At 42.7% G+C, this 11,624-nt stretch overlaps 1 protein-coding gene across 5 annotated transcripts in view; it reads right to left on the minus strand.

Annotated features, from left to right (window-relative positions):
- BAIAP2 (BAR/IMD domain containing adaptor protein 2) overlaps positions 1–11,624 on the minus strand; it is a 189,045-nt gene that overhangs the window by 127,768 nt on the left and 49,653 nt on the right. For 4 of the 5 annotated variants that reach the window (XM_073554714.1, XM_073554716.1, XM_073554715.1 and 1 more), the window contains exon 2: positions 1,960–2,035. The exons of the other annotated variant lie outside the window; for it this stretch is intronic. In XM_073554714.1, coding sequence (XP_073410815.1) covers positions 1,960–2,035 — 76 coding nt within the window. The remainder of the gene's footprint in view (positions 1–1,959; positions 2,036–11,624) is intronic. 5 annotated transcript variants of the gene reach the window in all.

Here is an 11,624-nt window from a genome sequence, read left to right on the forward strand (position 1 = left end):
TCCAGCAGCTGGATTTTTTCAATTTGTTCACAAATGTTTTATGGTACAAACCTGCCAAGTGTCCATTTTTTGGAGCAGCAGGATCTCCTTGTGACTTATCTGTATGCCCAAAGTCCTAATCACAGATACAGGTGCTTCTCACAAAATTAGAATACCATCAAAAAGTTATTTTATTTCAGTTCAATACAAAAAGTGAAACTCATATTATACAGAGTAATTACAAACAGAGTGATCTATTTCACGTGTTTATTTCTGTTATTGTTGATTATGGCTTAAAGCCAATGAAGACCCAAAAGTCATTATCTCAGGAAATTAGAATAAAAAAAAAAATAAAAAAAAGGACACCTGCAAAGGCTTCCTAAGCGTTTAAAAAGGTCTCTTGGTATGTTTCAGTAGGCTCCACAGTCATGAGGAAGACTGCTGACTTGACAAATATCCAGAAAGCAGTCATTGACACATTCCACAAGGAAAGTAAATTTTGCATTTCGTTTGGAAATCAAGGTCCCAGAGTCTGAAGGAAGAGTGGAGACTGGAGAGGCCACAATCCAAGCTGCTTGAGGTCTAGTGTGAAGTTTCCACAATCAGTGATGGTTTGGGGAGCCATGTCATCTACTGGTGTAGGTCTACTCTGTTTTATCAAGACCAAAGTAAGCGGAGCCGTCTACCAGGAAATATTAAAGCACGTCATGCTTTTCTCTTCCGACAAGCTTTTTGGAGATTGAAATATCATTCTCCAGCAGGACTTGGCACCTGTCCACATTGCCAAACGTACCAATACCTGGTTTACACACAACAGTATCACTGTGCTTGATTGGCCAGCAAACTCACCTGACCTTAACCCCATAGAGAATCTATAGGGTATTGTCAAGAGGAAGATGAGAGACACCAGACCCAACAATGCAGACGAGCTGAAGGCTGCTATCAAAGCATCCTGGGCCTCCATAACCCCTCAGCAGTGCCACAGGCCGATCACCTCCATGCCACGCCGCGTTGATGCAGTAATTGATGCCAAAAGGAGCCCCGACCAAATATTGACTGCATTTACACTTGAAATAGATCACTCTGTTTGTAGTGACTCTATAATATACACATTTCACTTTTTGTATTGAAGAACAAATAAATTAACTTTTTGTTGAGAAGCACCTGTAGTCCCCGTGTGGAGTCCCCCCCCCCCACTTAATTCGAGCCCTTTAGAAAGGTCCGGATTATTACATTACTAAAATATACTATAAATGTCTGATCGATGGGATTGTCACTACTGGGACCTGAACCCATCTCGAGAATGAGGGTCCCCTCCAGCTCTAGTCCCCCCCAATGAGGTGGCAGCTGCATCTATAAAATGATCAGAAATTGGACTATACATACTGCTCGGTGACTCTTGGGGTATGTGCACATGATCAGGATTGGCTCAGTATTTGCTCAGGATTTGATGAATGTGAAATCGGCACCAAATCTGCATCTGAGGTCACTGACAGGTCACCTGCATTTTTGATGCACTTTCTACATGCGTTTTTGATGCGTTTTTTCACTTGAAAAAAAGCTTCTAGGAAGAAAAAAAAACAAAAAGCGATTTCCTGTTTGCAGATATATTAGGGTATGTTCCCACGGTCAGTAAACACTGCAGGTTGGATGCTGTGTACATCCGCAATGTCCAACCCGCAGCATCCAGCTGTTACAGCATAGTGGATGGGATTTCAAGAAATCCCATGCCCACTATACGTGCACCGTCTCTGCAGAGGAGCTGCGGGCATCGGACATGCGGCACATCTTTCCAGACCGCAGCATGTCAATTTATGTAGCTGCGTAAATTACCCATACACTTTCATTAGATGTGGAAAAACAGCATTATCTTCCTAGTCACATACGTATAAGTGCGTGAACACGGCTTACAACGCATGTGTACTAATTTAAATAATGGCGAATCTTGTGACACAGCCGGAAGTACACGACATTACTTACTTGCCAAGGCTTTTTCATAGTTCTTCCCCATGGCAATGAAATTCCTAAGGCAGGGGTTAAATTGTTCCATAATAGTCTAAAACACAAAAAGAAACAAGACATGAATGGCATTATAGCGGTATTAATAGCGTGCACAACCCTCGACCGTTAATGTCAAGGTCTAGGATATTGTTCAGCACCATTGATATTTAAGCAATAAAATGGTCTTGAGACCCCCATCAATCAGGAGAACGGGGAGCCCAAAGTGTGAATGGAGTGAGCATGTGCAACCACCCCTCCTATAAACAGTGGTCGCACATGTGCACAACCGTTCTAATAACTCAGAAAAAATTAAGACCCTGAATCTTGGGATCGTTCAGCCCCTAATGATCATCAACCTGTGGATAAGTAATATGTATTTTTTTTTTTAATGCAACCGTTTTAACGAGTTGAACCAGATGGGGCCAGTGTTTGAGAGAGGAGGGGTATGCCGCTTCCACCACTGTAGAGAAGATCTTTCCGCTAGTTGTCCTCCCATCTGGCTATGTTAAATCCATCTAGTTGTGTTGGCATCCTGCTGCAATTATATGCCGGGGAACCACACAGGGTGTGGATGACAACCTATATAGCCTCCATTATAGTGTAAAGGGGTGCGATGAAAGCAAGGAGGTAATTCTCTAATTGTCTTTGATCTGTTAATGTTTACATCTTGTTAACGTTGATAATGTCCATGATAAATGCTTGCAGTACTGCTACATACAGTAGGAACATGCATTACCGCTCATCTTCTTGATGCTGCCACATTTGTATATGCTCTGTCTCCGACATAATTCACAACCTTTAACTGTCTATTTTGATAATATATACAATGATTTGCTGTGAATATCCATAGTATTCAGTTTCAGCCATAGATTTAATATTTTCTTTGTTTTTGGCTCCATCTACTGACCAGTCATAATTGCATGTTATTATGCGCTGTACTTCCTGGATTCTCTTTCCCTCCATTTTCAATGCATTCTGGGAGGTTTGCAAAGCACCCTGGTACACTGTGCAAGGGATTATGGTCTAGTCCAGCCCCATTTTTTCTCTCCAGTCCTCCATTTTCTATCAAGCCTGCTTCATGGGAACATCTCATTCCTCTACTCCCCTTGCGTCAGCATCGCTGGTATGTAACATGTTCCCTGTATATAATCCCCATCTCATAATAGCCAACTTAGTTAGCTCCCTTGGTCAGCTAGTAGTGCAGATATTTATATGTTTCGGTTTGTAGTTTCACCACATCAATATACCCTACGTTCAATAAAGCACAGATTCAACTACAGTCTCCCTTATTGGACCGCGGTATAGCTGCCTGTTAAGCTACATGAATCCCGGTTCATTTAGTGAGGACATAACAGTATAGGTTACCATGCTTTTGAGACTACATTTCTTAATGTTATACTGCATATAATATAATGTGATGTATACTGATATTCATGTACAGTTTAGGGTAAGTGCATCCTTTTGGGGACATTAGAGGAGGGCACTTTAGTATATAGTTCCTATACCTAGGGTAAGTGTAGTTTTGTTGTGGGCCACTAGATGGGGGCATACTATTGGGCCTTGTAGGTATTGTTTATAGGGTGTTCATAGAAGGTTAATTGTAGGAGGGGCTGCCGGTAGTAAGCAGGGACCTCGTAGGAAGTTAAGTCAGACGGGGCCAGGGTGCCCTAGTGTCCACATGGGCTATAGGCCCGGACAGCTCAGCAGCCACATAACGTTAAAGTGCTGCAGCCCACGTTACCCATGGCCACTGTGCGTCATAGCAGTGGGCCAGTACAGGAAAGATGTGGCAACTTATCGCCTGGGCAGATGCTTTTAGGGCAGGAGTCGGTTGTACTGAGGAGATGAAGGAAGTTGCAGCTTCGATGAGATCGGTACAGACAGGCCAGATGCTTTACCAGAGGCAACCAAACCTGATGAATGATGATTTTAAAGTCTGGGATGGAACAGGCAGAAGGAACTGTCATCATGGCAAGGTCTGGCCAGGAAGGAATTGGGGAGCAGTCTAGGACGGTCCGGTCATGCACTGCACAGAAGTGACAGCCAAGCAGGGAAAGATGAGGAATCAAGTGTATATCATGATGTGCCAACTGTTGATGTAACGTGTGAAGTATTAAGTAAAAGAAGTGTTCAAGGTAACCTGGACTGTGTCTCAGTTACTGGGGGTCACCTGAAGGAGGGACAGTTGTCGCCTGGAAAGTGCCCAGGGGAGTCTGGATGTGGAGATGCATGTATGCTGAAGAGAAGAATACAGTTTTCTGTGGGGGAAGGACGGGATATCGATGTTACAGTATCGCAGGTCAAGACTAAAGTCCTGTCCTTCCCTTACAATAACATGCTACCACTTTATTTATGGCATGAGATAAAAATAGACTGGCCATTCACAAGTCAAGGAAAACTTGATGGCGACAGCATATAAAACTCTTGCAGCCATATTAGACATCACTAAGAACTGGATGAAAAGGATAAAAGAAGGAAGGAAAGATTTTGCTCAATTATTCATTGGGGTCCAAAGAATTCCCTATAAAAAGCGGTTATGTTATTTCACGTAGAACATTAAAGACATCTATAGGATTAACAAAACGTCCATTGTCCCTGCGCAGAATAGATTTTCTTCAAGTTGGAGCTAGCGGCAATAACAGCGGAACGAAAGCATAGATTTGATAAGACTACAGCGCCTGTGGGTAGGAGTGAAGGAACATTTGCAGATAATAAGTACAGTCATATACAAGAGCAGCAAAACGTTAATACTGAGATAAAACAGGAAAAAAAATGTCTGCAAGAATGAGAAAAAAAATATGCATATTCTTATTGAAGATTTCCTAAACTATGATTTTTAGCATGAATTTTACCTAAGTAAAATACATGACAAAAACAATGAGACCCTAAATACCCCTTCGTCAGAAGTCTAATAGGAAATACAGTCGTTTAGTTCCATCTACAGGACCTGGGTACCTTTAATAATAACTTGTCACAAATGTCAAGCATGAATATTAAAAAATACCTTTCCATTGGAAAGATCATCTGCCATAACCAAAGCCTGCCCAATTCAGCCTCTATCTCATGGAGTCCGGATATAGAGCAAAGTGTCTAGGGACCCCCATGGACTATTACCATTACAATCCCACTGACCCCAGAAATAGATGAAAGTGGTCCAAAAAGGTCAATTGTAGGCACTACCCCAACAGCAGATGTCCGGAAGAAAGAGGTTTTGGGCCTTCTGGACTTCATCATGCCCCATCTTTTATGAGAGTAGGGAAAGTGAAATAACTGCTGAGAACTAATACATACTAGGCTCGGAGGACCATAAGTGTATGCATAGTAGCCACCAGTCAAATGAGCCCTCAGCTAGTGGCCATCCATGGTGTCTGGACAACTTTAAGTCATATTAGATGAACTTTGGGCAAACTCACATTTATTTAGAGAAGACCAACCAATAATCAAATGTTTATGAGGGGGGTCTGGAAAGATTGGACATGATGGGTGTCAACATTCTTGATCCCATAATCTCATGTAATATTAGCTTCAAGAAGTGTCTGGCACCTCTCTCTCTCCATTAAGAACATACGTATGCACGGCTAAGGGCTCATGTGTATTAGGTGGGGCAGGAGAAAAACATCAGGTGCCTGGATATCACTGACCATTAGTAGTCAGACATTTCTACGATGTGAGAACGTCAAAGACAAAAAGGGCCCCCCCTCCATCGTTGGCAGAGGGCTGGCATGGCCTACTGGTGTCCCTGACTGATAAGTTATCATAAGAAGATGCTGAAAACAGCATCTGCCAGAGACAAAAGGCAGGATGTAACAAGCCATCAGAAAGGTAGCAGAGGGCAACTATACCTATTCCCTTTGTTGGATGTCTTCATAAATCTCCCTTTATTGCTCTTTAACAATAAGCCCCAGGAGCGGAGGTGCTACACTCAGTACTGTAGTTATTGGCTCAGGGATTAGTATAATGGTGGAGTTTATGAACCATATTCTTCTATTCCTTATAAAGCAGAGAAGCTCAATAAATAAATATCATGCAATATCCGGCTGGCTGTCGAGAACTCACTCCGTAACCTGCCGTCTGTGAACCACCCTTGCCGGCTTGTTGAACTTGTTTCCTATTAAAAACGTACATTTCACGGCTACAATTAAAAAAAAAAAAAAAAAAAAAATTCCCAGGCAGCTGGACGTCAGCACCTTCGACCAGACGAGACAGTGATATGGACCTTAAATGAGGGTGGCTGTGTGAGGATTAGGGGCATTACTTGCCCTATCCAAGGCCCTTTTCCGCATAAGAAATATAAGTCCGCCCTTCAGTTCTTGTCGCAACACGTTTGCTTTTTCCACTGCTGCTCAATGACATGAGAATTGAGCCCCAATGTCAATAGCATTTCCATGGGGAAGTCCTAGGAAATAAGTAGCCTTCTATTTTGTTAGTAGATAAATGTTATCTGATGCATATTAACAAGGGTTGGAAAACCAGTTTCCATGCATGGGATACAAATTTCATGCAGATTTAATCCCTGTTCACACGGTGGTTCTTGAATCATTTAAAAACACTTGGCAAAAAAGCTTTAGAAAACGCTACTTTTTTGGGCAACGTGCACACAGAAGTTTTCGTCCCAGAGTAGATGAGGAGTTTTCCCAGGCAAAGCAACTTCCGAAAAAAGTCAGAGGTCGTTTTTACGGAGGCGGTTTTGAATCCTTTAGGTTATACAGTATCCAGTGAAAAGAGGATTCTTTTAGGATCACAATTTTAGAAGAGACCCACTTTTTTCTCCACCAGTGATTTTTCAAAACCTATTTAAAAAAATTTCCAATAAAGCTTAAATAGATTTTCCCTAGAAATTAATGAAAAGTGTATTTCATGTGTTTTTTTGTGGAGGATCAGATTCAACACCAAAAAATATCACCTTAGGGTACCGTTACACTTAGCGATGCACCAGCGATCCCGACAACAATATGGATTGCTGGTGCATCGCTAAGTGGTCGCTAGTGAGCTGCCACACAGGCAGATCTCACCAGCGACATAGCAGCGGTCGGGGGTCGCTACTAAGGCCTGTTTCACACATCCGTTTTTCAGCTCAGTCGAAATCCGCTAAAATGGCGGAAAACGGATCTCTAGGTGGTTTGAAGGAAATGGGTGGCACCGGACCGTTGTGTTGATAGATCCGTGTAAAGTTGAATTTTAAAAGGAACCTGTGCCTGGAGAGAGAGAGACAGAGACAAAGAGAGAGAGAGAGAATTTCTCAGCCGCCAGAACGGGATTTAGGGTTGAATTTCCGGCAAAGGCAATTCTTCCGGGCAAATGCGGATCCGGCCAGCAAAAAAAAAAGTTTCAGTGTACGTCCCAGTCATGTCAGCGGACGCCAAAATTTTGGCGGATCCGTGAAAAAACGGATCCTACGGATGACCATCAGTCAAGATCCGCCGATAATGCAAGTCAATGGGAAGAAAAATGGCGGATCCGTTTTTTTGCAAAATGGCGGATTTTGACTGATGACAGACGGATGTGTGAAAGAGGCCTTACCTGTCAGACGAGGTGATCCTGACGTCCTCACCCCCGCATTGCTCGTCGGCGCCACAGGAAGCCCAGCAGGACGTTCGTGATCAGCGATAATCAACGGGGGAGCCGGTCAGAGGTATCACACTTAGCGATATGGCTAGCGATATCACTAGCAATATCGCTGCTGCGTCACAAAACCAGTGACGTTACAGCGATATTACTAGCGATATCGCTTAGTGTAACGGGCCCTTTAAACCTCTTGCAATTATAACCTTGAAGTATGTGCAAACAGTCTTTTGAGGAGTTTTTGGTGTAGAAACTGAACAAAAACTATTCAAAACCTTCTTCTCCAAATCTTACAACCTATAGTTTCAGCGCCAAAAACTCAGTGGAAAGACTGTTCCCTCTTGGAACCCACCTGAAAAAGCCCTTGAAAAAAAAAAAAGAACATAATGTACAGCAATATAAAAATGACATTGCTGTGCATACTCTGTGCACACGTTGAGTTTTTTCCATTTCTTTTAATGGTCAAGGTTTGAAAAGCAGTTAAAAGAAGCATGTTCATTCTTTGGGCAACTTCTGCTAAAAGAACGCTTGCTAGTTATAGTTCAAATCATAAAGGAGGAAAAAAAAAAAAAAAAATTGTAAAAATGGCAAAACCTGGATTTTTCTTAAAGCATCTCTGCCTAGGAAAATATTGGTGGGAGCACCAGCGTCTTCAAGACATGAAATCTGACACATGGTTGCACACCATTAAGAAAACTACAGGGAAATTGGAAGGTATTCTCTGACAACTGGGCATAGATAAAAATATGCTCAGAGCAGTTTTTGCTCCCCTTTCCCCACTTGGTTGTAGTAGGAATTTTAGTTCGCGTTTGGAAGACCAAAGCTCGTCATCCAGACATTGATTATCGTTGTCTTTATATCTGTCATGACTCTGGACAAGATGGTTCTGCCTCCATCCTGGTTAGGTCAGGGTTAATTTTAGTCCGCCTCTCTTTTGTTTAGGGGTGGCTATTTAATATTGGCAGCACCTTGATTTAGTGTCGGCGATACTTCCGTATACTCGGTTAGTGGCTGCTGACCCAGGTGACTCGCCCTTATACGTGTGCCTCTGTACTTGTGTGCCTTGCTGTGTATTACGCGGTTTGTCCCCTGACTTCTGCCTCTGTATCCTGCTTGTACTGCTCTGTCTCTCCCGGTTATCTGACTCCCTTGGCTTGTCCCCGGTACTCTTTCTCTTGTCCCTAGGTACTGAGCGTTTGTCTGGCTTCTGACTCAGCTCTCCCTGACCACATTTACTGTCTTTGCCCTGTGCTCTGTGTCAATTCCTGCACTCATGCTGTGGCTCCGTGATCGCTTAGTGCCAGGTCCTGTGCTCACTACACTAGTCTCAGGTCTTTGCGCACTCCCTGCTCTCATTCACGCGCCCCCTGATAGCGCCCATGACACCATGGGTGTCATCACAATATTTTGACCCCACATTTAGGGGGGGGGGGGGATCTGAGGGAATCTGGACAGAAGAGTCAATGTTTTGATGGGCAGTGGTCTCTGCATTTGTCCAGAAAATACTGTGACACCACCAGTCACACTTTTTTTTTTTTTTTTTTTTGCAAAGACTTTACCTTGACAGACATTTGCCGAATTTGAAAAATGGCACAGCCAGATTTCAGTGCCCTTCTATGGTGTCTTACGCAGCCCAATTCTAACTTGGTCAGGTTTGCTCAGAAAGTCAATCTTTATCCTTCAGCACAAATGCCCGCAGCAATTTTTAAGACCTACGTGAGGCCGAGAGGCTCTTGAACTTTCTCCAAACACGGTTACTTTCCATTTCAATCTTTTGCAGGTTGATAGAAGGCCCATATCCAGTTCTCATGCCCTCAGGTATAGAAATCAGGTCAACAGTCATAGGAGCCTGTCAAAACAGCTTGCTACCTCTCTTGTTATTCAGCCTGACTGACCGGGTGTAAAAAAAAAAAAAGTTAACTCTTTCTAGTCATTGAATAGATGAAAGTTTTGAGAGGAGAAAGTATGCAACAAATATATAATGGTTATACAAAAGGTAGTAACAAGAGTAAGTGGTCCGGCAAGGCAGCATGGAGTAAAAAGTGCCCGCACACAGAGGAACGTCTGCTGACATATTTGGTAGGGTCAGTCAACTATCTGGTATGTTTTGGGGTTTCCTGACTACTAACAGCAGATGCTTGGTGGAAATAAAAAATAGTAATTGTGCATATTGGATTTCAACAAACCCAGTCCCTTGTATCAGCACAAGATAAGCCACCGTGAGAAGCGTTTGCCAACAGTTTCCTCCTCTTTTTGCATCTTCCATATGGGAGTTAGGAAGAATGCACGTTGGATAGCTAGAGCATTTGGCCAAAATCTAAACATGTAATGGAACTACAGAGCAGTTCTGCTGCTGGTTGAGGTCTTAAAATAAAAAAAAAAAAAAACCTAAATTTAGGGAACACATTATTTGAGGGAAGAAGTACACCTAAGACATTAAGGCTAGTCCCCGCCATCTTGATTTGCATCACTGCATCGCCTGTGGAGTTGGGGAACCATGCACAGAGTCACACCAACCACTGGAAAGTGGGTTGGAACAAAATGAGCCAAAACCTTCCTCAGAGATACTGGGTTTAATATGTGGTCCCCATTATCCCCTCATAAAAGGACTTCAACATAGATCAACTTCATGAATTGGCTCTCTGAACAGCCCATTCCACAAAAGCCGCCTACAAACGGAACAGGAAACTTGTAATAAAATTCCCTAATAATTCTGGGAATAAGAGGACGCAGCGATGAATTGATACAATGGTCCTTCACCGTTTTTCCTTGCACATTGGTACACAGATCTGAGGAAAGACTGTTCATAGACCAAAGTGCTGACTAAGCCCTACAGCCCTTTCACTCAATCAGTGAGGGGTTCCAGATATCACATCACCTTTGATCATAAAGTGATAGCATTTCCTAATGATTTATGACATCACACCACTTTACAAGATGGGACTACCCCTTTAGAACTGTATTGCAGAATACAGAAGATTGATGAGGTATGCTTCTGTTGCGCCCCTCCCAGATGGCATGAATCACTGCTTTTCAACCCGTAACCAAGCACTCGTGGAACAACAAATAACAAATGTGAAAACCTGACTCAACGGCCTTGAGGAACAAAAACTCAAAGCATAAACAGACAAAAACAGAAGCATCTTTATCTCTGCAGCATAGAGATGCCAAGCTTTTATCAGCCACCTAAAATGTTCAACGTTCCCAAGCCTTGTCCACCGGATTATAATAAAGTGGTCTAGTCAGTGGTGTCCCCACAAGGTCTGATATTTCGGCATTGATGGGTCAGTGTCAGATGAGTAAATTCATGCCATTTTAGAGTAGAGGGGTCTTGATATAGTTGACACTTTGATTAAATCCCAAAAATATGCACACAAAAGGGTTTGGTTTTCGTGTTTTTCTTTTTTTCTTCTTTAAAACTCACGGTGGTCTTTAAAACAGAATCTGGCAACTATAAAAATAGGAATATGAAGATGAAGGGTCTAAAATTCTGCTATGGGAAACCTGGGCTATTTGAGACTTTTTCCAAATAAGTTTCGCTGTAAAAGAATTTGGGAGGAGGGTAATCACCCAAACACTGGCACATCCTGTCTTAGCTAATCAATGTATTAAACATTAAAGAGTGTGACAACCAGCTTTACAAATCTTCTTCAGAGGTTATTAAGCTCATTACAATCGCAGCATTGTAGCGGCTAGGACTGCAATTCCAGTGAGGTAATCTTCCACCACGAGAGGACATGTCAAAGTGAAATATCTTGATCATATAATTACCCCCTCCCAGCCCCAATAGCCTGACAGATCAAGTCTACAAGAAAAGCGCAATTGAGCTCCTGCGAAAATCCAAGTGTGAATCACTCTCCCAGTTCAGAGGTTCCTCCACCGATGTTGAGCTCACTCCTCTTCTCCATCATGCAGATTATTGTATAATTGGGCACACAACTGTGCTGCCAGAGATGCGGATCCTTCAATAAGTCATGAGCTCTCTGGCTGTTTTGTCATCGTGCTATTACTGCAAATACAAGCTGTTGTCCTTTGTTCCGGACTTTCGACAGACACAAATCAGCTAATGTTGAAAGGTGACG

This window comes from Dendrobates tinctorius, unplaced genomic scaffold (assembly GCF_039654945.1).
Source record: "Dendrobates tinctorius isolate UK_male_01 unplaced genomic scaffold, ASM3965494v1 ptg000212l, whole genome shotgun sequence".
Lineage (NCBI taxonomy): Eukaryota > Metazoa > Chordata > Amphibia > Anura > Dendrobatidae > Dendrobates > Dendrobates tinctorius.